The sequence below is a fragment of the Glycine max genome, chromosome 8 (assembly GCF_000004515.6).
Source record: "Glycine max cultivar Williams 82 chromosome 8, Glycine_max_v4.0, whole genome shotgun sequence".
Lineage (NCBI taxonomy): Eukaryota > Viridiplantae > Streptophyta > Magnoliopsida > Fabales > Fabaceae > Glycine > Glycine max.
In genome coordinates, this window is record NC_038244.2 from 17,514,377 (window position 1) to 17,540,760 (window position 26,384).

Here is a 26,384-nt window from a genome sequence, read left to right on the forward strand (position 1 = left end):
AATTTGCCTCCTAACTTTATGGATATCTAAAATCTTGCTGTATTTTTTACTCATGTCTGGAATTGATGGCACTTGTGACTCAGTTTCAGCCATAATTTATAATGCATATGATTTGTTTGCCTTAAAAAAAAATACAATCTCATACATGTTTTTTTTTTAAAAAATCAACGTAATTAAGATTTTAATTTATGAGAAATAAACCAATTTATTTTATCTTCTTATCTTATTCTTTTATTGGATGAATGTGACCAACATATTTTTTTAACTCATTGAATATGAAGTGAGATTCACAAATGTTTGATATTTAATCAATTTTAATCAATACTAATAAATATAAAAATAATATTTAAAAATATATTATTAATATTTCTCATAAGTATTTATAATTTTCTTAATTAAAACCGAAGACATTTTTGACAGAAAACTAAAGACTAATTTTTTAAAAATATTAAGATTCATATAAGAAGATCACATCTCTTCTGTTTGTTTGTAAAGCATGATTTTAGGTGAATAAGAAGCGTGAGAGAGAATGAAATTTTATACTAATTATTTGGAAAAAAGAGAGAAGCAGTGAGAGAAGAGAGACATTGCAGTGATGAGATATTGCAGAGAAAAGAGCAAAAACTTTGTAAGATCCATTAAAAAAATTAAAATGAAATTTTATATTGTTATTTTAAATTATGTAAAAATATTGTTAAGGACCAATATATCTTCATAATACACAGTTAGTTTCCGTTCTCCTTTTTTTTTCTCAATTCAAACAATTTGAAAATCTACAATTCTCTTTTTTTTTTTTTCTTTTTTCTATTCTACTTCTCTTTTCTCAAAATCTCTCATCATCTAAATAAAGTATTAATCTTGTAATATTTTTTTTTTCTATACATACTAGAAATATACCTTAGGCCTTGTTTGATAGTAGAGAAATAACAGAAAAAAAAGTGGAAATAATATCGGTTTTGGTCGAATAAAATAGAATGTAACCCATTAGTATTATTTTTATTCTATTTTGTACCCATCTTTAATTATCTCTCTATGTCTTCAACTAATTTCGCACCTTTTTTATTCATGTTTTTTTATTTTCATCTCCTTTATTTTTTTTCTTTACCAAATTATCCTTAATAATTGGTACAAGTATTGATGGATAAGAGATAACTACTATTGGTACGGCTCTTTCGAGAGTCACACGAAAATAAGTATAAAAAAAATCAAACAATATAAAGTAGCTGTTCCTAACAAAATTACGTGGCTCAGATTTCAAACTTCAAGTGCATTTAATTCGTGTAAGTAGTGCGTATAGTATTACAATTTTTAATTAGGTTTTTAAATTGTTTTTTAATTAAATCCCTAAACTTATATTTATTTCTTGATTAGATATCTATCATTAACAAAGTTTACGATAAGGATTTAATTAAAAAAATAAATACAAATTCAAAGAACTAATTTAAATAAAAAAATCATTTAAGAACTTAAATAAATTTTAATTTTCAAATAGTTCAAAAACTCACATGAAAATTTAAAATTCTACCCAAACTTTTGTAAAAGAGACCAAAATGCATATCTTCTAATATAAGAGAAACTTACATTAGAAGTTTACAATTTAAAAAAATAAAAAAAATAACATTAAGGATTGAAACAATAAAAAAAAGTTATACAGACCAAAATTGACAAAAAAAAATTTATAGACACTAAAACTATAAAAAGAGCATCTGATGGAGAGAGAAAAAAATAGCTAAGCACTTATTTTTATTTAGTAATATAAGATATTTAGTATTAACAACTATTAATGAAAGACATCTTTTGTTATTTATATATATATATATATATATATATATATATATATATATATATATATATATATATATATATATATATATATATATATATATATATATTTAATTTTAAAATACTTATGCAATGCATAAAAAATGTATGTATACATTAAAACTTATTTTATATATACATCTTTTGTTATTTCTACTGTCTTTCATTTCATTTCTCCCACTTGCATTTATTTTTATCCCTCTCTATCAAACAAACCACCTTAATTTATGAATTTGCACTTGCTGATGGATATTGAACCACGAGAAGTCGACAATGCATGAGCCTGTCATAACCAAGCATTTATGATCGAATGATCAGTTAGTTATGATGCCTATGACTAGGGCAACGACTTTTCTTTATAATTGATCTTGTCGTAAGAAAATGTAAATTAAGACTCCCAATAAAGTGAAAGTTACGAAAGAGCTTAGCCGCCCTATTTTATCTTTATTTCAAATCTTATCCTAATTCTTGTGATTAATTTTTATTAATGAAAGGGCCGATTTAATTTAAACCCACAATATCTTTTTTCTTTCTTCTTTTAATTATGAAGTGAATTTTATAACTTCAACTTCTTTTTATATACTCCATAATTAGATTATAATTAGTACTTTTTTCAATGGTAGCAAGCGTGGTTTACCGATAATTTCACAAAATTTACTCAAACTTCTAGTTTTGCTGGATGGAGGATTGCATTATTTTTAAACCTTTACTTAGATACAACTTTTTATTATTTTTTCCTTGATGCGTGTATTTATCAATGTTACATTTAAATTAAAATTTTAAATTGAAAATGTAAATGATTATACTTATATTTTCTTCTTAGCTCGACAATTTTTCCATGGCTGATTGATTATAGAAATTATTTAGTGAGGTCATTTTAACTGTGGACTAGGTTAAAATAATATGGCAATGCTAAGTAAGCAGTCAACTTCTATTTGAAATGTATTACCCCACTTTGGTAATATATTTAAAAATATTCCCATTTTGGTAAAAAGTATTTCAACGTTCATGATTATCAAATCATGATTACAAAGACTCCCCTGCAAGAAGAAGACACAAAATACAATTACAAAAATCCCAATTCTGATAGTTAGGTGTTTCGGAATGGATTCTAAGGCCTAAATATAATTGTCAATTAAAATTATATCGATCCAAAATTGTTGATAAGCTCAAACTACTAGTTAGAATGTAGTTTAAACATCGATCGGTTTAATCCTAGGTAATCCAAGCTTAGGCATTTTGGGTGTACTCTGGAATACGAAAATATATCTTGATTTAGAATAAATATTTATGTTCTAAATCAAGATATATCAAAATTAATTTCAGACTAGACTAGATTTGATGGTTCAACTTAGCCCTATTTTAGTTAGCACGGTAATTCAGCTCTAGTTAAAAATTAGAAAATAAAATTAAACATGCTTAATATACAAATTAAATTCTATTTTAGGCAATTTGATAGGTTTGCATGTATTGTAAAATTAAACCTAATATATTTTGAAGATGAGTTCAAATATCATTTTTTGTTGTCTCAACTCAATCTGTATTCTTTTAAAAAAGTATATTATTTTTAAACAAGTAATTAACTATTACTAACAAGGAATCTTTTTTACTTAATAAATAATATGTTATATATACTGATATATTTATCCTAAAGTGTATATTATAAAATATATTTGAATCGTAATTTTACAATTTAGTTATATAGTAGTATAATATTACGATTAATATATTAAGTCAATAAATCGAATTAGTCGGGTTTTTATTTTATATATTATCATGTTTATTAGATGTTCCACGAACTCCATGCGAATAGGCTCCACAATACTATACCATTCACTTTCACTGAATATCTTTTGCATGCCAAATGTGCATTTAAACGGAATGTGCGCACACACACACATTCATATCTTTTGCATGACAAAAAAGTGATGCTACAACGTTATTTTCCAAACAATAAAACTTTTCTCTATACTTAATACAGTAATTTGCCAGGTTTACATGGCGAGGGCCAGGCCATAAATTTAAAGACCCAAACCTATTTACAAATTTTAGCTTAATATATCCCCATAAAAAAAACTTTCTACTACCATCAATGAGTGAGATGAAATAATTTCATTTCTTTATCTCTTCAATTCCATCAATGAAAATAAGGCATAGATTCACTCCTTATTAGTCGGGTTTTTATTTTATATATTTATTATCATGTTCATTAGATGTTCCACGAACTCCATGCGAATAGGCTCCACAATACTATACTATTCACTTTCACTGAATATCTTTTGCATGCCAAATGTGCATTTAAAGACAAAAAAATTGATGCTACAACGTTATTTTCCAAACAAGAAAACTTTTCTCTATACTTAATACAGTAATTTGCCAGGTTTACATGGCAAGGGCCAGGCCATAAATGTGACATATATATGGTAGACATATGACCAACTGTCATTCTAGTTTTGTGTTTGTTGTATCATTTTGGTCTGGCAGTGGTTTTGATCAGTAGCCCTGGTGTTGGTGTTGATCGATCTCTGATAGATCTACCATCATTAGTTTCTTGACTTTACTTCCCATTTTGATGAGAATATTATTTTTAGACACTTTTTTTTTGGATATTTACATTTTCTTTTTTATCAAAGCAATGCATATGGTTAATTTTTGTTAAAATGTTGTTATGACATTCTCTATTTTCCCTTCAACACTAAAATTTCTTTTCTAATCGCACCAAACTAAACTTATAATTCCTAGATGTCTACATCTTAATACTTTGTTTGAGAAGTGGTGAAGAAATACCAGAGTGAATAGATAGATAAAAAAAAAAAAAGACTAATAGAGTGTGTTTTGTAGAAAAAAATAATAAGAAAAAGAAGTGTAAAGTTAAAGGTATAAGTATCATATTTTTTTAAATAATAATAAAAGATTTGTACAACAATATAATAAAGTCTTATCCTATTAAATAACATGAATTAGATTACATGAACTATACAATATTATTTAACACAATTAAAAATCAAAATTTTAAAAACATTATTAAGTTTAAAATCTTTCTTAATGATTTCTTTTAATATCATTTTCGGGCTCTTTTTTTTTCTTTTTTCTTGGATTAAAAATTGTTAATTTCTAATGCTATTCCTTTCTTTTAAAGCTAAACCATGCATATAATATAACGGGACTTATAATTGTACCATAAAACTTATCTTTGAATTTGATAAACATTTTACAATCACAAATAATCTTGATATTTTCTTTTTTAAGTGATCCCGCTTAATTAGAATAAGAGTTAAGGGGTTTGTAACTTATGAATTTCCAAAATTGATGACTTGATTGATAAATGGCAACAAACCTTCAAAGCTTGTTCATGCATACTCTGGTCTCGTATATATAGAATTATAGATACCCGTACACACATGACTGGTAGGTGATGATGCCAGCGTGGCTGCGAAACTAACCATGCAGTTACTTTTTATATAATAAAATAGAAATAGAAGTAGTGTCCTAACATGGAACACGCGAACCACGCTCTCCGTCTCAGCATGTGGCTGGATGGTCGACACGTGTAAAATGAAAGGATTGAACCGTGAAGATGCAAATAGCATGTTTGGCGAGAGTATTAGATAGATATATATATATATATAACAACAAAGTTGTCAACTTCCCATGGTCATGGAACACAAACACAGTCTCCCTATTCTTTGCCATTTTGGATATTTCTATATATTATGTTTAGCTTTATTCACCGCACTGCTCCACTCCTGAACACAAGATCGAGTTTCAATATTCGACCCCTTAATTTCATCTTTTATTCTCTCTCTATGGTTCTCTTGCTTTCTTTGTAACCCCACCTCTGATCCATTCTTTCTTCCTCACACTTGTTTAATTTGCACAAATATATTCTACTCCGAATAAACCACCTCATAATGGAGGAGTCAGGGGAAAATTGGCCTTCCGATTCTTATTTAGTAATTAAATCCAACACTAGCTAGCTAGCTATATATATTATATGATAATGGATAATGAATTTATGATCATATATAGTATATCTAACTCTCTTGTTCTTGTACACATACAGGATGACTTCGTCAACGATGATTTAGGTTTTGATGATGAAGAATTTGGTAGTGAAGATGATTCATTTTCTGGGATGGGCGAGACCGACAGAAAGAAGAGACAGCGAGAACTCACAGAGAGGTTCCTTGCACTTTCAGCCACCATACCAGGCTTCAAAAAGGTCGGCACTACTCAATTTTAATTATTAACCAAGTACTTTTTGTGATGAAAATATTTAATTAAAATTAAATATACCTAATATCATCAAAACAGAAAAATAAATTTGTTTATTTTTTAATAACTATCTTAAAAATTATATTTAACATAGTTTTTAATTAACTAATAGTATAAAAACTTTTATTTTTTATCAAGTAGAAAAACTTTTATATTAACATACTTATTAAACTTAAAAATTTTAGTACTTGTTGAATAAAACAAGTAAAAAAATATTTGCACAACATTGTATGGAGATTAATAATTATAGTTAAAATACAAATTTACTTCTTCTAAGTAAAAAAGAAGTTTTATTTAAGTCTTTAAAGTATCTACGTTAGATTAAGTAAGCCTTTCCTACATTAACTTGATACATGTGATCAATTATACGAAATGTCACGTCATAGGTGCTTTTTATACCAACCAAAATTAATACTGTATTATTTTTTGTATCAAAAATTATATAAAAAACTAATTTATTCAAAGAGATATAATTTAAAATATTAAATAAACTTATTTAAACTTAAAAGATCATACTAAAAATAAAGTTAAAATAAAATGAGAGAGCAAAATGTGTTTTAACCCAAACTTATTCTCGATGAACACTCAAATGATAGATTTCTTTGCATGTTTATGCGTGTAAATTGTTTTGGATGCCCTTCGAAGTGTTTCAGCTAGATCTAGGCATGCCCTTCTGAAGCCCAAATTGCGGAATTCTACTCCTCTTTTATTTATTATTTTGTAAAAGTCGGCAATGAAAAATTGTACACTTTGGAAATTAAACGAAAAGATTCACAATTTAATACATTTAAAGTTACATTTGTCAAACCACTATTTTTTTAAAAAAATTATGAACAAATTATTTTCCACAAAATATTAAATTATGATCATATTACTGCCTTAAAAATTTTGAAACTGAATTAGTCCAAAAAAACTGTAAATAAATTATTTTTTAAGATTTAAAATGCTATTATATTAATTTTTGTAAGTTTAATTTTTATATATTATTAATATACAAACTTTTATATTGACAAGGAATCAAGTTTTTCTTGTTATAACTTCTAAAATAGTTGTTATAAAAATTAAGTTCTTCACCCTGATTACTTTTAGATTGGGTTTCTTGTTTTCTTAAGCACAATCTAGCTATAAGATTTTATTTTTTTTCGGAAAGGAATGAAATTTAGTGGATCGGTAAAAATGTCTCACTTTCACGGTTTTGGATATGGTTGAAATTCAAAAGGCAAAAAGAGAGTGGGCCCCACTAAACGTCTATTCCTTCTTATAGACGTGAAACTGAAATGGTAGATTGGTAGTATTATTGAGAAGATAATCACATTCACAGTGTTTATTTCATTTTCACCTTCCGCCCACGATTAACACATTGCTGCAGTTCTTGCATTTTGTTTTTTGCTTGTTTGCCACAAGTGTATTTATTCAAAAACCTTCTTCCTTCTTCCTTCTTTTTTTTTTAATTCACCCGATAAATTTTTGGTAAAGAGTTTTTCTTTTGACTTTCTAAAACCAAATAGTTTCTTCTCTTTTTTTTATTACATTTTTATGCGAAATTCTGCTTCTTTTAATTATCGGATTCGGTGCCACCCTTGAATCTTGCATGCAATGGTATTTCTTTTTTCTTATATATTGAAGTAGAATTGATAATCTGAAAGCTCAAGTTCTATATATCTTTTGAGTTTGAAGACTTTAGAAAGCTTACAGTGAAGACATTATTTGCGTAATCTCCCTTTTGTGCAGGTAATGTCGTTATTTTTTGATTTTTTTATAAAAAATTCACACATTTAAACGAGCGACATGATTTTTTTTAAATCAGCAAAATGATAGCTTGTACATATGTAAGAGGGTTACAAAGGGTACCCAAACCTATTTACAAATTTTAGCTTAATATATCCCCATAAAAAAAAAAAAAAAACTTTCTACTACCATCAATGAGTGAGATGAAATAATTTCATTTATTTATCTCTTCTATTCCATCAATGAAAACAAGACATAGTTTCACTCCTTATTTTGGCTCTTATCCAAATTAAGATAAAAGATAAGAACAGGAAAACTGTGTACGAGCTTCATTAATCACTGTAAGTTAACGTTACTAGCTCGTTCAATTATACGTTCGAAGAGACTTCAAACTGAAGCTATTGTCACTAGGAATCAATTATTTGCTGTGAAAAATATATTATATTTAAGAGTGTAATTCAAGCAAAGATAGATCCTGAACCTGATGAAATGAAGCCAATGTCATCAGGTCGTTGTTTTAATATTTTCTAAAGGCAGACACACCTTGGCGATATTTATTTAATGATTTTTCCCCAATATTCCGTACATTTTTTAAGAAAACCAATTCCTGTTCGAGAGCGTAATATATTATTATGATTATTATTATTATTATTATCAATTCAAATTAAATAATGTTTTATTTTAAATTATAATAATTAATATTATTTTAAACAATAAATGCTTTCTGTTTTTGTTTGTTAGATCATGCTAATAATGGATATTTAAGGACATGATAAAGAGAATTGGATACACTCTTCAATTACTTAAAGAAGGAAGTATTTGTTTTTTAGATGGGAGAAGGAAGTATTAAATACAGTACTAATATTTATGTTCTTGAAAAATAATAACTTCAATAGATTTTTTTCTGTAAAAAAACATCAATATAATTTTTATTTTATTTTCTTACTAATCAGTATCTTAACGACATTGATTAGCATTTTGTATTTCTTTAACCATTACACTAACGCATCATTTGGATTAAATGAGAAAACGAGAAGAAAGAAAATAAAGGGAAAAACATGATAAAAATGAAATTAATTTATATTTATTTGGTTCAAGCAAAGAAGAGAGAAAATGAATTAATATTTTCTCTTTTCTCATTTGGAATTCTAAATAAGAAAAAAAATATACATGTAAAAATGAAATGTCGAAAGTACCTTTGTTTTAAGTACCTTTAAATGTTAGCTAGCTACAAAATCACATATTTAATTAAAATATTCTTTTTATTGATTATTTTATATACTAATATGAGTTTACTTTTGTTGAAAGTCGGTGTGAACATTTTTTCAGATTATGGAATCACATCTTATTTTCTTATTTGATTTTTAAAAATTAAAATTTTTGAATGAAGGTGAATATTAAAAAATATTACATTAATCTTTAAAAGATTTTAAATTTTAGTATGTATTATAATATAAAAGGAGTGTGTGTGTGTATATATATATATATATATATATATAATACAGTTCTTTGCAAAACAATTTTTGTAAAGAGAAATATTTTAGATATTTTTTTATAAATAGAAAGTAAAAATAAAAAAATTAATATATTTTTAATTTTGGTCCATTTTTTTAAACTTAAAAAAATATTTTTATTAAAATTAATTTTTTAAAAAATAGTTTGTTAAGAAACCGATAAAATTTGCTTCTAAAAAATATTTAAGAAAAAAAACAATTTAAACAAACACATAAACAAATTATTAAAAATGAATTTTCTTAAAAAAAATTAAACAAATGGACTCAATTAAATTATATGAATGTAAAAGAAATAGTAAAAAAATATTAACAAAGCTAATAAAATGAAATAATAAATTGAAAATTATAAAACATAAGAAAATTTCATAGTAGTTTGTGTATTGATGTTGTAGCGGTTGAAGAATTTTACTATATAGGTGGGTATAGATTCATCTTCACTTGCAGATAATTAAGATCTTATGATAACATGTTAATATAAGAATCATCATATATATTAAACATCGATCTTTTCATAAAAAATCATTCTGATTTGTTGATAGATTAAAATAATCTAATAAAATTAAAGGTTCATTGTGTTTGTAGACGGACAAGACTTCCATCCTGGCCAATGCTAGCAGCTATGTGAAACAACTTCAGCAACGTGTGAGAGAGCTAGAGCAATTGCAAGAAGTTCAATCCAACGTTACTAGCAACGAAGGCGCCACCAGCTCTTGCGAAGTGAACTCATCATCCAATGATTATTACTGTGGTGGAGGAGGACCAAATGAAATTCTTCCAGAGGTCAAAGTAAGAGTGTTACAGAAGGAGGTTCTCATCATAATCCACTGTGAGAAACACAAGGGCATCATGCTCAAAATCCTTTCCCAGCTTGAAAATGTTAATCTCTCTATAGTCAATAGCAGCGTCTTACGATTTGGGAAATCCACTCTCGACATCACCATTGTTGCTCAGGTAAATTGTTTTTATCATGTTCATTTTTTTTTAGAAAGATTCAAACTTATAATCTCTCTTTTTCTCCTCTCATTACAACTAAATCAATATTATATCTCCTTATTGCTCAATTACATAATGACCCATATAATATGAATTTATCAAGGAATTAATTAATATATTAAAGAGGCCAATCCTTCTAAGTCAATCCAAGATCATCCATTGATTTGTTTAAATATAAATTATATTGTCCTCTCTTAAGATTTGAAACTTAATATATTATTACTTTGATGACCTTCTTGTTCTGAGTCTTTTTTTTTCTTTTCCAACATGGTGTACTTTTTTTTTAATCACAAGTATATGAGCTTTGATTATTTTTTTATCATCAAAAAAGATTTCAAATTAATGGTGTACTTTTGTTTATAAGTTTACTTACAACCTTATTATTAAAAACATTATTGTGCATTATGTACTGCAGATGGGTGAGGGATACAAGATGACGGTGGGTGAACTAGTGAAGACCCTGAGAGTAGCGATCTTGACTCATTAGGTAGACTGTGCTAATGTACGTACCAAGCAAGTGCAGTACTAATTGTAATTTTGTTTGAGAAAAAGTTTTTAATAAACTCTCTTGTTTACTCTTTTCAGCACATTCTTTTATTGAGTAAAATTCATGAATCTCGTATTAAACATGTGAGTTCGATGTCCCATTTGAATTTAAGCAATAAAAGAATATGTTGAAAAGAGTGTTTGAGAACTATGTTTATTTTCAAGAGCTCTTTCTAGTTGTGGGCCCTCACGAGGAGACTCATGAATTGTACAATGAAACAATTAGTTTTTTTTTGCTGTATTATTTGTTTGTAAGGTGCCACCTTGAAATCGGGGTGAAGGTCCTATGCTAGATTAGATTCGGCACACATGCCAACTCCAATCCATTTATTTTTTTGTCACTAAGGAGGAGACCAACAAGGAGATACAAATCCTGCAAGAGCACGAATCAAAAGATTAAAGTGTGTGTTTGGATTGCGAACAACACTTGTTGATTAAAATTGGAAAATACGGGAGTTACTTTCTATAGAATTGCAATCCAAACATACCTTAAAATTGCCAACAACGACGTGGAGGGGTATAGTGGTATACAACTCATGGAGGGCAAGAGGGTAGGAGTGTCCTTGGCTTGCTAGCCACTCAGCCTCCCAGCCACCACATCCACATATATATACTCATTTTATATTATAATACATACTAAAATTTAAAATCTTTTCAAGATAAATATAATATTTTTTTAATACCTACTACATCTTACACTTACGAACATTTGACGAAAAAATCTTTCACCACAACAAGTATACAAAAATTTCCAAAAAATAAAAATAGAAAATAGAATACAAGCCATTAGATCACTGTTAAGAGAGGCTGCCATATAATATAGAAGTAACATTTAAAAGTGGATATGTTCTCTGAAAAACAGGATCATGTCAGAGTCCCTCATGAAACAGTTATATATTGGACCAACAATGTGGTTGGCGAATGATAAACGATTGTCCAGCACTATTGCCGATCGAGACAGGGCCTATAAATAAGATGAAGATAGAGTTGGCATGAATAAGATGTGGGAGTTGATAGGTGCACCCAGCAATTATGTGATAGGATAAAATTGTCCTTGTTTAAAAAATGCGATTTTAAACTGCGGAAGAACCTTCGTCCGTATCATTTTGCGGAAGAACTTCTTCCGCAGTAAGCCACGGAAGAATGTTCTTTCGCAGTTGAAAATAACAACAGTGAAAGAAACTTCTTCCGTGTATTCCTGCGGAAGAACTTCTTCCGCCAGATGGCATGCAAGTAGGTTCTTCCGCGAGATTGCACGGAAGAAGGTTCTTCCGCTGTTGTTATTTCCAACTGTGAAAGAACCTTCTTCCGTGAATTAATTTGCTTTTTTTGTTTTTAAATTTTTGTATTATTTTGTATTTTTATTTTACTATTAGAAAATTTAATGCATATTTAATTCAGGTTATTATTACAAAATAAAAAATATTTATTTAATATATATTAAATTTTGTAATAATAAAAAAATTTGTGATAGTAAATAATTATTATTTTTTAAAAAATATACGAATTAATTTTTTTTATTTAATTTGGGTTATCATTATAAAATTTAATGTATATTTAATTTGGATTACTATTAAAAATAATGCATTAAATATTTTTGTAAACGTAACCCGAATTAATGCATTAAATATATTTTATTTAATTCGGGTTACTATTACAAAATTTAATGCATTAAATATTTTTGTAATAATAACCCGAATTAAATATGTATTAAATATTTTTTATTTAATTCAAGTTACTATTACAAAATTTAATGCATATTTAATTCAGATTACTATTATAAAATAAAAAATATTTATTTAATATATATTAAATTTTGTAATAGTAAGAAATTTGTGATAGTAAATATTTTTTATTTTAAAAAAATATATATACAAATTAAATAATTCGTATGATTTATATCAAATTTAATTATCATAAAATTTATTATTTAAATTTACATGTGCATTAAATATGTATTAGAAATTGTAGTGATATCTATAATAACATTATTTATTTTATAACATAATTGGCTCATTATCCTAGTTGGTTATAGCGTTGTGCTAATAACCTATATATTGTTTAATTTGTATATTTTTTAAAAATAAAAAATATTAAATATCACAAATTTTTTTACTATTACAAATTTAATATGTATTAAATAAATATTTTTTATTTTGTAATAATAACCCGAATTAAATATGCACTAAATTTTGTAATAGTAATCTAAATTAAATAAAAAATATTTAATGCATATTTAATTCTGGTTACTATTACAAAAATATTTCATGCATTAAATTTTATAATAGTAACCCGAATTAAATAAAAAATATTTAATTCTTTAATTCGGGTTACTATTACAAAAATATTTAATGCATTAAATTTTGTAATAGTAATCCAAATTAAGTATACATTAAGTTTTGTAATAGTAACCCAGATTAAATAAAATATATTTAATTTATATATTTCTTTAAAAATAAAAAATATTTACTATCACAAATTTTTTACTATTACAAAATTTAATATATATTAAATAAATATTTTTTATTTTGTAATAATAACCCAAATTAAATATGCATTAAATTTTATAATAGTAACCCGAATTAAATAAAAAATATTTAATGCATATTTAATTATGGTTACTATTACAAAAATATTTAATGCATTAAATTTTATAATAGTAATCCGAATTAAATAAAAAATATTTAATGCTTTAATTTGGATTACTATTACAAAAATATTTAATCCATTAAATTTTGTAATAGTAATCCAAATTAAGTATACATTATTTTTTGTAATAGTAGCCTAGATTAAATAAAAAATATTTAATTCGTATATTCTTTTAAAAATAAAAAATATTTACTTTCACAAATTTTTTTACTATTACAAAATTTAATATATATTAAATAAATATTTTTTATTTTGTAATAATATCCTGAATTAAATATGCACTAAATTTTGTAATAGTAAAATACAAAATATAAAATAACATAAGTAAATACAAAATAATTCAAAAATTTAAAAATCAAAAAAATAAATTAACTCGCGGAAGAAGGTTCTTCCGTAGTTGTAATTTGCAACTACGGAAAAACCTTCTTCCGTGACTTCCTGCGGAAGAAGTTCTTCCGTGAGATCGCACGGAAGAAGGTTCTTCTACAGTTGTAACATGCGGAAGAAAGTCCTTTCGCGGAAACGTTAAAGGATATTTTGGAAATTCTAAAAAATTGCTGAGTGCACCAGCAATCTTGCTGGGTGCCCCTAGCAATTCCCATAAGATGTTAGCATAGCACGTATAGTTTAGTTTGCAAGTTACCAATGGCCTAATCCATATCAACTGCTATTAAGCTATTTAATTAGTAGTTCTGACTTCTGATCAGATTTTTTGCTACTTTCATTTTTAGTTTAAATACGTTTTATTTCTTATAAATATAATCTTGTTTTGCTTTAATCTTAAGAAAAAATTACTACTTATAAATTTTTAATATTATTACATAATTTTTGTCACTATTTAATGACGACAAAATGTGATTTAAGTTATGTCAGTATTAAAAATTATATTCTAAAAAGACATTTGATATGATGTGATTAAGTGCATATGAATTGATATTTATAAAATTAAAAATATATTTTAACCTTCCTGATTCCAGTTAATGATATTTAAGGTTCCAAGAAATCAACTAGATAGGCTGAATATATTTATAGGAAACTCCTTGTTTCTCTTTCTCCCTTTTCTTTTCCTCAACATTTCCTCTCGCATCACCTTCTTCCTTCCTAACTCAGAAAAAAAAAACTTCTTCCTTCCTCACAAGTCTTTTTCTTTATTGGTGTTTTTTTCTTCGGTGAATTTCACCTTTAGTTTTCACAGGTCAACAATATTTCGAAAATTGTTTATTTGAAGACTAGTTTGTAGGAAGTCTTTCCAATTATACATTCTAACAACTATTTTTGAGAGATACTTTGATACTTTCCAATTGTTTACATGTAGGATTATTTTCAGAAAAGAAATACAAAATCACGAAGAGAAGGTACGATGAGAAAAAAGGAAAGTATAAATAGAATCCCCTTCAAATTGAGTTTCTCAGTTCTCAAAAGTCAAAATAGTATGGACTGGGCCAACTAAGTTTTTGACTAGTGATTTTGGGCTATATGGGCCAACTAAGTTGGGTTATTTAAGGACCTGGATATACAACGTATGGACAAAAAAAAAAACAGAAGAGATATGATACAGCTATGGAATAAAAAATCAGAGAATATACAACTTACAAAATATATATATATAAAAAAAGTAAGAATTTGAGACAAATTTTAGCAGTGACTAAAAGGATTATTTAGTTCCATCTTCAATCCAGCACCTCTTCTTTTTAATTTTTACAAATTTTAAATGGTTCCCATCATTACATTACATGTTACGTCATTAATTACCTACCTTTATTTTTTTATAATTTAAACAACTCTTCTTTCTAACTTAGCAACTTGAAAAAATTTATTAAATATTCCTATATTTTCAACAGCTATTTATTTATTTTTACTATATAAATATTTTTTATTTTAATTTATTTCTGTTAGATTTCATCTTAAAACCAATTAACATTAAGTGAAGTTGTCCAACAAATATATAAGCTGTACTCCAAGGAGTGAGGTAGCCGATGTGGGACTTGGATATTTCCCAACATAGTCCCTCACGCACAACACTTCTTGAACTTGGTGCGTGAACAACAAATGGTGGGTGGTCGCAGCGGAAGCTAAGGCGAGGTCCCAAGATCAAAGTTTGCTTTGATACCATGTTAGAAATTGTTTTCTTGAATGATTCATTAAGCACCATTTGCTTATATACAAGATTACAAGCTAAAGATATGGCTAAAGATAAATCTAATATAATGGCTAAAGATAAATCTAATAAATATAACAACTATAAAACTAAAGATAAATCTAATAAATATAACAACTATAAAACTAAAGATAAACCTAATAGTTAAAGATATGACTAAAGATAAATCTAATAGATATAACAACTATATAAAATCAGAATATATTAATTATCATATATTCTAACACACCCCCGCAGTCGAAGCGAGAGGTCGATGGACACTGAGACTGTCTCGAAAATCCTCAAATAACACCAAAGGAAGTCCTTTGGTAAATATGTCTGCAATCTGATAACGAGACGAGACATGTAAAACTTGAACTTGACCACGAGCAACCTTTTCATGAACAAAATGTATATCCATCTCAATGTGTTTAGTGCGTTGATGTTGAATTGGATTACCCGCAAGATATATCGCACTTACATTATCACAATAAACCAATGTAGCCTTCTGGATCGGACAATGAAGCTCCAAAAGCAGATTTCGCAACCAACATGACTCTGAAACTACATTGGCAACCACTCGGTATTCAGCCTCTGCACTAGACCTGGACAAAGTAGTCTATCGTTTAGCTGACCAAGAGATCAAATTATCACCAAGAAATACACAATACCCATAAGTAGACTGTCTCGTATCCGGGCATCCACCCCAATCAGCATCCGTATAAGAAACAAGAGTGGATGTAGATGATGGATAAAGATGAAGACCATGGTCTATAGTACCCTGAATGTAGCGCAATATGTGCTTGAGAGCTTGCATGTGCCCATCCTTTGGGTCATGCATGAATAAGCACACCTGTTGCACTGCATATGTAATGTCAGGTTTGGTAAAAGTAAGGTATTGTAGAGTCCCAGCAAGGCTCATGTAGAGAGTCGGATCCTCAAATGGAGTGCTTGATGTAGCACTAAGCTTTGGTTTAGTATCAATAGGGGTAGGTGATGACTTACAAGAAGACATTCCAGCACGATCAATGATCTCCATGACATATTTCTTTTGAGATAAAAACAAACCACCTGCATGATGAGTTACAACAATGCCCAAAAAATAGCTTAATTGTCCCAAGTCCTTCATAGCAAATTCCGAGCTAAGAAGGGTAATAATGGACTTACGAAGCTCATCAGAGGAAGCAGTCAAAATGATCTCATCCACATATAACAAAATATAAGCCATAGAAGTACCTTGTCAATAGATGAAAAGAGAATGATCTGAAGTGCTATGAGAGAACTCGAGTGTATGAACAAAATTAGCAAATCTCTTATACCAAGCCCGCGGTGCCTGTTTAAGCCCATATATAGACTTCTTTAACAAACAAAAAAGATTAGGTTTTTGCGGGTCCCTAAAACCCATAGGATGATGCATGTAGACAGTCTCATTAAGTTCACCATGTAAGAAGACATTTTTGACGTCAAATTGATGAATGGGTCATGCCTTAGACAAAGCCAAACTCAGAACTGTGCGAATAGGTGCTGGTATGACCACCAGACTAAATGTGTCACCACAATCTACACCAACCTGTTGAGTTTTGCCATCACCTACAAGACGGGCTTTATGCCTCTCAAAAGAACCATCAGATTTTTCTTTATGAGCAAAAATCCACAATGACCGAATTACATTAACATCAGGTGGACGGGGCACCAACTCCCACATCTTATTTTTAATAAGAACATCAAATTCATCATCCATAGCCTTTTTCCAATTTGGGTCCCGAAGGGCCGACACGGGGTTACGTGGCAGAGGGGATTTAGCAACAGTGATATAAAGATTAAAGATCTTCTTTGGCTTAACTATCCCATGTTGGCTGCATGTAATGCCCGAGGAGGTGGGCTAGGACGTGTAGAAGGGGCTGGACTAGGAGGAGGGGAAGCAGTCGCTGGACAATTCGTACAATTAACAATATTCTTCTTTGGCTCAATGGTTGGGCCGGTTGCAAGATTAGGGGAGTTGGGCCCGAATGGAGCTAGACCAAGAGTTTGAGCATTAGGAGTAGTGGATTGAGACACTAAATGGTGGACCACGTATGGGTTTGGGCCATCATCTAAGAAATCATAAGTCTGAATATGAGGAGTATGTAATTTAGCAAATGGAAATTGTGTCTCATCGAAAATGACATGAAGACTTATAATTATTTTCCCAGAAGATAAGTCATAGCATTTATAACCACAGTGATTCGAAGGATATCCCAAAAAAACACATGGAGTAGAGCGGGGTTGAAGTTTATTTATGGTAGTGGAAGGAAATAGAGGATAACATAAATACCCAAAAACCCGAAGATGAGAATAGGTTGGATCCTTATGATAAAGAATCCTAAGAGGAGATTTATAGTTCAATAACTTATGAGGAAGAATATTGAGAAGGTAAATCGTCATTTGCAAGGCATGATGCCAAAAGGAAGGAGGTAATGACGCATGGGCAAGTGAAGTACGAACAATATTGTTAATTGTACGAATTGTTCTTTCGGCTTTCCCATTTTGAGGAGAAGTATGAGGACAAGACAACCGGAAAGAAATATCATTCACTTTACAAGAATCCCAAAAAGGCTTATTATCAAATTCTTTACCATTATCACATTGTATATTCTTTACTTCCCGTTCAAGTTGAGTTTGGATGAAAGTTTTAAAATTTATGAATGTGGAATAAGCATTTGATTTGTTTGACAAAGGAAAAGTCCACAAAAATTTAGTATAATCATCTAATAACAAGATATAATATCGGAGCCCTGAGGAACTCAAAACAAGTGAAAAAATCTTTCCCTAAACAATCTGATACCATGAAAGATTTCATCTTAAAACCAATTGACATTAAGTAAAGTTGCCCAACAGATATATAAGCTGCACTCTAAGGAGTGAGGCAGCCGATGTGAGACTTGGATAACAACTATAAAACTAAAGATAAATCTAATAGCTAAAGATATGACTAAAGATAAATCTAATAGATATAACAACTATATAAAATTAAAATATATTATCATATATTTTAACAATTTCTGCTTGACCGGCCCACAAATAGTGTTAGTGTAGGTACTTAAATTAGCACCTCGTGCTTAAACTATATATTGACAAGTTTGCATCACTGTATTAAGCCATAAGAATTGCTCATATATATAATTACCTTCTGGTCTCTCTGATGAATGAAATCCAATTAATTCATTTTACCACTTCACATATTATTTTGACTTTGACTTCTAAACTATCGTGAAAGAATTATGAGAAGCACCAAAATACAGCCTAAGGGCATATCCGCATCTATTTGGAATAAGACAAATTGATAAATTCCATCGATCGCTAGGTACTTAATAATTGAGATAAACAAGAGGGCTCAACTTGACTTTTATTCAATTTGATGTCAGTTGTAAATAAGGGATTAATGGAATATTTGATATATTTTTGAAATATCTAAATAAGCATTTACAAATTAATATTGTTATTTACCCCCATTTGGTAGAGATGCAGAAGCTGAAGCTGCTAGATTACATGTTTCTATTCGGCGGTACAAGTATCGTGAACATGGTCTGAGTGTCCAAAAGCCGCATATTATTAGCTATTAAAATCACATGTTGATGGCCTCCATGTGAAGTGCACGTATATACTTTGCAATTTCTTTGGACGAGATAACAAGAAGGAGGAAAGATGAATGTACGATGATAAATTTTGAGTCACAGTTATGGTCATTAATTTAAAAGTTTGGAATATTTATCTTGATTAGTATATATTATTTAGTGGTACCCTTAAAATATAATTGAAGCATATATAGTTCTGATTAACATGAACAAAGCAAATATAACTCAAGCAATGTCCCTATATTGTTGAACAATCCTTATCATCTATTATATTGTCCTTATATATAAATATTTTAATGTTTAATATGTTGTCCTTATATAGCTGAACAATCATTGTCCCTCTATAATCGTTTTCTAGAGTTAGAAGAATTGGGATTGTGATGATGAATAGCGGAAATGGAATGTGTTGGAAAATTAGAGAAATTAGTGCGGTGTCGTAGCAATAGCAATAGCACCCCACCTAGAAGAAGACTACACAGGAACAACCCATTCGTGTCCTCTCTCGTCTCAATATTACAGCTAGCTAGTTGTTGCAGCTGTGTGATTCTTTCTTTTCTTTTTCCAGTCTGCAAAGGTGGCATGCATCATTAGGCATTGGTCACCGTCTTGGGGGGTCCATCTCTCCAAAACCATCATCTCCATCACAACCAAAACCACGTACCTTGTCTAGCTTGTTTCTTAACATATAATACATATGCCTGTTTGGAATAGTAATGTTAAATACTTATACGTAAGATCTCTTTAAACTTATTTAACTATTCAAGTACGCAAGACAATCCAAGATAATCATACTTTCAATAAAATAAGATATAAAATAGATTGAATGATTAAGAAAAAAAATTACAGACTCAATTTTCTCTACTAATAAAAATTAATATTTGAAAAAATTATTATTTATCCATAAAAAAATCATACTTTCCATAAATTAACTAATGGAATTTAAACACTCTTACTTTATCGTTTACATGTAATGTTCGTGTCGCATGAATTCCTAACAATGTCAATGAGCAATTTCCTTTTATATACAGTCACTTCTATGTACTATATATTACATTAACCTTTTACTGCTTAACATGATACATAATGGAGAGTAGGGTCCAATTTTGCTGTCCTGTTCCCTAGACCATTTTTCCCGTTGTAATTATATTAACTGATGACATGTGCATAACGCCCAGTTTGCGAGTTGTAGCCTACAAATTGAATTGAACGAGGATGGATTTTTGGAATTGAGTTAGTTAACTTGCGATTGCGATCAGAGTAGCACATATTTGCATGTGTTTTCAAGGGGCACCATATGTATATACTATTGATTATTATTGACATTCTCACTTTCCTAATATTTATCATCAGCAATTTTTCAAACTCAGCATCGATCTCGCGTACGTTCATGGTGTACAGCAGCAACAATGAGTGCTGGACCTGAAACTTACGCATTCAAAGAAGCAAGTAATTATTATCTATGTCCATCTGAAGAATGTAAATGGTAAACGTGGCTCCCGCGCGGCATTTTAATTGGTGGTCCATTGTGAACAAATTAATATAGGAGAGAGTTTGGTTTTGCAGATAAAGAGTGAGGGTGGCATTCATGCCAACTCTACGTACGTCGCGTGTTGTGTGATTGCAAAATGTCGTATAGTAGCAAGTACTTTGCAGAACCATTTCATCGCTAACTGGGTCACCGAGCTAGTTTATCACATTCCCTATATACTACTTTTGAATCAGACCATTTTGGAACTGCAGGTTTATTGATCTACCCCACTGACCTGCCATCAATGCAATTCTCTCTGTCTTATGCCACGGACACATGCATTCCACTCCTTATTACGCCTTTCTGCCATCCTCACGTGATCACTCTTTTTTTTTTTTTTTATCATTATGCGTTTAAGATAAGGTTATTAACTAACTTTAACAAAACTCTCTGATTAATGTTAATTGGAATGTGCATGCTTCCACGTAGACCCAGCTTTGAGATTATTTGATGATGGTGAAACTCTTTACCACGTACGGTCAAGGTGGATATATGCTACTGTAACAGGTACTTCAACATTCAAAGTTAGTAACTACTAGTACTTTATAAGAATAATAGGATATAATAAATATTTTACCTACTAAGTGATCGACGTTGGTCATATTCTGTAATGGGTTAGATTATCTACACAAGGACCTCTCGGGCAATTAATATATATTAACTTTATAAGTTTATCTTAATGTAACCAGAAAGAAATTTTATTTCAGACTAAGATACACTATCTATTATTCATGAATGCATATCATAGGGGATCATATGTTTGAGCATTGACATGAATCCTTATTTCAGACTAATCTACTATCTCGTGTACTTTTTATAAGAAACAAGTGACATTAATTTTGAAATCTTGCACTTGATTAATGCATCATTTTGGAAATTATGTGAGGCTCCTTGGAAAGTTTTGCTATTATCATGAAGACTCCTGCTGGATAAATTGCCAACTTGCGACCAGCTGCACAAGCGGGGGATTCATATTCCAAATCTAGAGACTTCTTGTTACTTCTGTAATTCTCAACAGGAAACATCAAATCATTTATTTTTGTCATGCCAAAGAACTTTGCAGATCTGGTATGAGGTTTTCAATTGGTGGGGTGCATACAGCTATTCCTGAAACAGTATCTCAGCTGTACTCTCAATTTGGCTTTCTGTCTTTTGAAAGGAGGAATCGTAGGTGGAAATTTTCCCTTTGGCACGTCACTTGCTGGTGTTTATGGTCATAGAGAAACAAGATCGCGTTCAGGAACGAAGCTTTTGATGCTGGGGGGATTCTGCATTTTATTAAAAGCATTTCCTGGCAGTGGTTCTCATATAGGAAGAAGGTAAATACCATCTTCTTCTTCTCTTCCTGGAATACAAATCCACTTTTGTCTTTAACTGATTCCATGCTCCTTTTTTAGTTGGGTTTGTTCACGGGATTTATTCTTTTGGATGTATTTAAACTCATCTGTACACCTTGTACAGGATATCTAATATATATATATAAATTCACCTTTTAAGTTGGATCGTGACATCTTTAAATTGATTGTAATAATTTTTATATTATTAATAACTAAAAATAATCTTATATTATAATTTAAATTATTCTTTATTAATTTTAAACATAATTTATTTAAATGTTTACATCAATAAAAAATCTTATTTCACTGGATGATATTGGATTACGCGGTATTACATGACATAATTAAAAATCAAAGTTTTAAAAATATGATTTAACTTGAAATCTCACTTTCTTGAACGTTATTAATTTTTTGTCTTTCTATTCTCTCTTTTATCGAACTAAAAATCATGATGCAATCTACCTTCAATTTGAAGTTTCTTATTAACTTCTTTGTACACAAACTAAAAACTCTACTTAATATCAAGTGTATAGATAAACTTATGTGTGGTTATTTTAGTCTAATTAGTACAAAAAAGAAATAATAATCTTATCCAAATAGAACCAGAGAACTGGTCTCTAAGATTCTACTTAAATTGTTTGGTTGGGAAGAGGCTAGAGACATGAGACAAGCTTCCGGGAGAGGATCTAAACCGGAAACGGAGATACTCCAAAAGAGAAAACTGAGACGCCATGTCCACGTGGATCTTTTTTATAATCAAAAAATTCACAAGCGACACGAATTCCTCCACTGTGCCACATCTTAGGTCCCAAGTCCCAACCACAGCCATGCAGCTTTTTGCTCTGTCGTCAATTGTGAGTCCTTTACTCGATTATTAGATGCTCTTCCTTCCCATGGTTCAGTTTTTTTTATAAAAAAATATGATATTGATATAAAATAATTAATTAAAAATATCATAATCATTACACATATAAAATAAATATTTAAATTTTGAACCACTTAATTATATATATAAGGAACACAAGTCGATGTACACTTGGGGCAACCGATTTTACATATTATCTTGTCTCTAGCAACTAAAAACCAACTTCGTAGGTTCAAGAATTAATTTCTTGAAGCACCCAGAAAAGACAGAACGCCATGCTCTCGTTACTTCCTGATATGATGGAGGACTCATGGGAAAACTGGCTCTCTCATCTGGTAATTATTTTTTATTTCATAATTAATATTTTCCTAGCTATTAGCCATTATATATTTAGACTTTATATATAGTATGATCGATGATCTAGATCGATCAATGTGTAACCCGTATCCATAACTTTGGCTTTCATAATTTGTGTTTAAAGGAAATGAATGATGATTTTGGCTGCACCAACGCTGTATCCTTTGATGAGATGGTAAGGTTCAACAATGATAGCTCAAATGTTGTGGCAGCTATTGGGCCAAAAGTGGAATACACTGACTCTTATTTGAAGAGCAGCGAAGAGGAATTTGGAACAAGTTGTTATTGGCCTAAAAGGGGTGTAGAGAACAACCATGAGTTGGAGGCAAAGACAATAAGGGATAACGACAGAGGAACAAAAAGGGCAAGAACCTCTACTGAGACACAGTATCATGTAATGTCAGAGAGAAAAAGGAGACAGGATATAGCGGAGAAATTCTTAGCACTCTCAGCTACTATACCTGGCTTGAAGAAGGTATGAGTATATCTTAGTAATTATTAACTTTTTCATTGCTCACCTAGCCTCATATTTATTAAATATTAATGATCACAGAAACTTTGCTTTTTTCGATCCATATGATGAGCTGAAATCAAGTTGACATTTCAAAACCCAAACACATGTTCAATTGTTCGGAAAGTTTAATGTGTTTCTGATGAGAATGAAGTTTATTTGAATATAAGATTTCGTAGAAATGATCGATCTTAAGTATCCATCACCATTTAGTCGATTTATCGTGGGTCTTTATTAGTGTTTTCTATTATAGTCTTATTACATTTTATGATACACTTTTTCAACGCATAAACGTAATAGTAATTAAGATTACTGCAATGTTAATGTATGATCGAAGGAAAACTCTATACTGCATTAACTTTTTATAATGAATTTTATGTACTTTATAAAAGAAAATGGCGAAATTTGAATATGCATATAATGTTCACCTGTAAATTAAGGCCCATTTCTTTACTTTTAAAAGAAAAAGCATCTTTGAAGAAAATATATATATATATATATATATATATATATATATATATATATATATATATATATATATATATATACATTTAAAATCTGTAACAATTATATGTTTTTCAAATGCAAAAATCTTTTAAAAAAAATGCTAATTCTTTTTTCACAAATTACAAATAATAATGGTGTAAAAAAAAACTAAATTACAAACAGAATTAGATCGGTTCAATTGTTTTAGTTAGAATTAGAAACAAAGAAATATACAAAAATACAAATCAAATTATTTAATTCCCTCCCTTCAGCCTTGACAAATATGTAGATTAAGGAAGAAAAAAAACTTAAAATGTAATTTCTTTTTTGTAAATTAATATTGTTAGACTTAGAATTTTTATTTTTATTTTTACCCAAGAAGGAATACTATCCTGTCGTATATATAAAAAAGAAAAAGCTAAACTTAGAAATTAGCCCACAGCTTCTTAATGTTTTACATTTTTGCTTTTTGACTTGGGGTAAATATTTGTAATTATTGTTAAAATTAATATATATAGTTAGACAAGGCTACTGTGCTTCGGGAAGCCCTCAACTACATGCAACAACTTCAACAACGCATAGCAGTGCTGGAAAAAGCAGGGGGCAATAAGAATAAAAGTATAAAGTCATTGATCATCACGAAATCACGTCTTTGTTCTGCGTCATGTGAAACAAACTCTATTAGTGAAGTGCTCCCTGAAGTTGAAGCAAGAGGTTTAGGGAAGGAAGTACTCATTAGAATCTATTGTGAGAAACGAAAGGGCATCATACTCAAGCTATTGGCCCTACTAAAAGATCTTCATCTCTCAATAGCCAGTAGCAGCGTATTGCCATTTGGAAACTCTATCCTCAACATTATCATAATTGCTCAGGTAATTAAGCCATGCATGTTGCAAATAGTTATATGGTATTCCATTTTCTCAAGCAATATACAGTAAATTTTTAATTCAAATCTACTACTCTATAATTCTACTACAATTATGTATAACATTCAATTCAAAACTAGTTGTATTAGTTACTTTTATATATATGATTGTATATAATCTATAATTATTTAAAATTATAAATATTTCCATAATTACTATATTGCAGATGAGTGAGAAATACAACATGACGGTGAACGATTTGGCTAAGAGCTTGAAGCAGATCTTTTGAAGTTGTATGAGATGTAGTGTAACTGTGTGATGGAGTTCTCAAGTATTTGTTTATTGAGTTGGAAGTTCTTAATTATTCAGGAGCTGGGTAACTGCTTTTTGATTCTTTTTTTTTTTCTTTGAAATACTACAATGGTGACATATGTAACAACACTGATGTCGGGAGATGGAACCAAAGGAAAACAACCAAGGCCAAACTAATTAAACTCAAAGCTAGATGTGCTGGAAAGGAGGTCCAATCCTGCTATTGGCATGACTAAGGATTAATGGCGTTTACTTTGTTTTCGTGTGTCATATCAATAAAATGATACTTATATGATTGTTTTGGTTTGAGTTTGTTGATTCAAATGCAAATCCTCAAGTTTATATACTTATAAATTTAAATGCACAGTCTATCCAAATAAGACTACTTGGGTTGTCCAATATGTTTGCTTGCAAATTTCCACCGGTGTTGTCAATCCCGCAGAAAGCTAAAAAATTCACCATAAAACATATAATACATCACGTATATTGCATCATTGCATCAAGGTATTACAAATCCACAAGTCTGAATAATAATCAAGCTACCTAGTGAAAATAATATAAAGAGATTGACTAGCTCGTTACAAAATACAAATATAATAAAAACCCAACAAAATACATAATAAAACGTAACCCCAAAAGGCAAATACAAAAAAGATTGGTGTTGCCTTGATGAGTTGATGACCCCCAGCTTAGGAATAAATTAATGATTCTTCTTGCCATCTGCTTCATATGCATGAACACAACAGTTAGAATGGCGAGCATCCGAGCACAAACTACGTGCATATTACACACAAACATAACACCACAATCACAAAAGAATATGCATGCATACACACACATAAAAT

General features: G+C 29.5%; 2 protein-coding genes across 2 annotated transcripts; both read left to right on the forward strand.

Annotated features, from left to right (window-relative positions):
* Positions 1-5,558: 5,558 nt before the first annotated feature.
* Positions 5,559-11,109, forward strand: LOC100527052 (uncharacterized). Its single transcript, NM_001251001.2, has 4 exons — positions 5,559-5,774; positions 5,885-6,043; positions 9,921-10,289; positions 10,747-11,109. Exons 1-4 carry the CDS (start codon positions 5,733-5,735, stop codon positions 10,816-10,818), a joined length of 642 nt encoding a protein of 213 aa, NP_001237930.1. The 5' UTR covers positions 5,559-5,732; the 3' UTR covers positions 10,819-11,109.
* Positions 11,110-22,805: 11,696 nt separating this feature from the next.
* On the forward strand, positions 22,806-25,834 carry LOC100808003 (transcription factor bHLH25). The gene is made up of 5 exons (XM_014779151.3): positions 22,806-22,996; positions 23,238-23,342; positions 23,489-23,839; positions 24,880-25,233; positions 25,454-25,834. The coding sequence occupies exons 2-5, from the start codon at positions 23,283-23,285 to the stop codon at positions 25,514-25,516; spliced, it is 828 nt and encodes a 275-aa protein (XP_014634637.1). The 5' UTR covers positions 22,806-22,996; positions 23,238-23,282; the 3' UTR covers positions 25,517-25,834.
* The last annotated feature ends 550 nt before the right edge of the window (positions 25,835-26,384 follow it).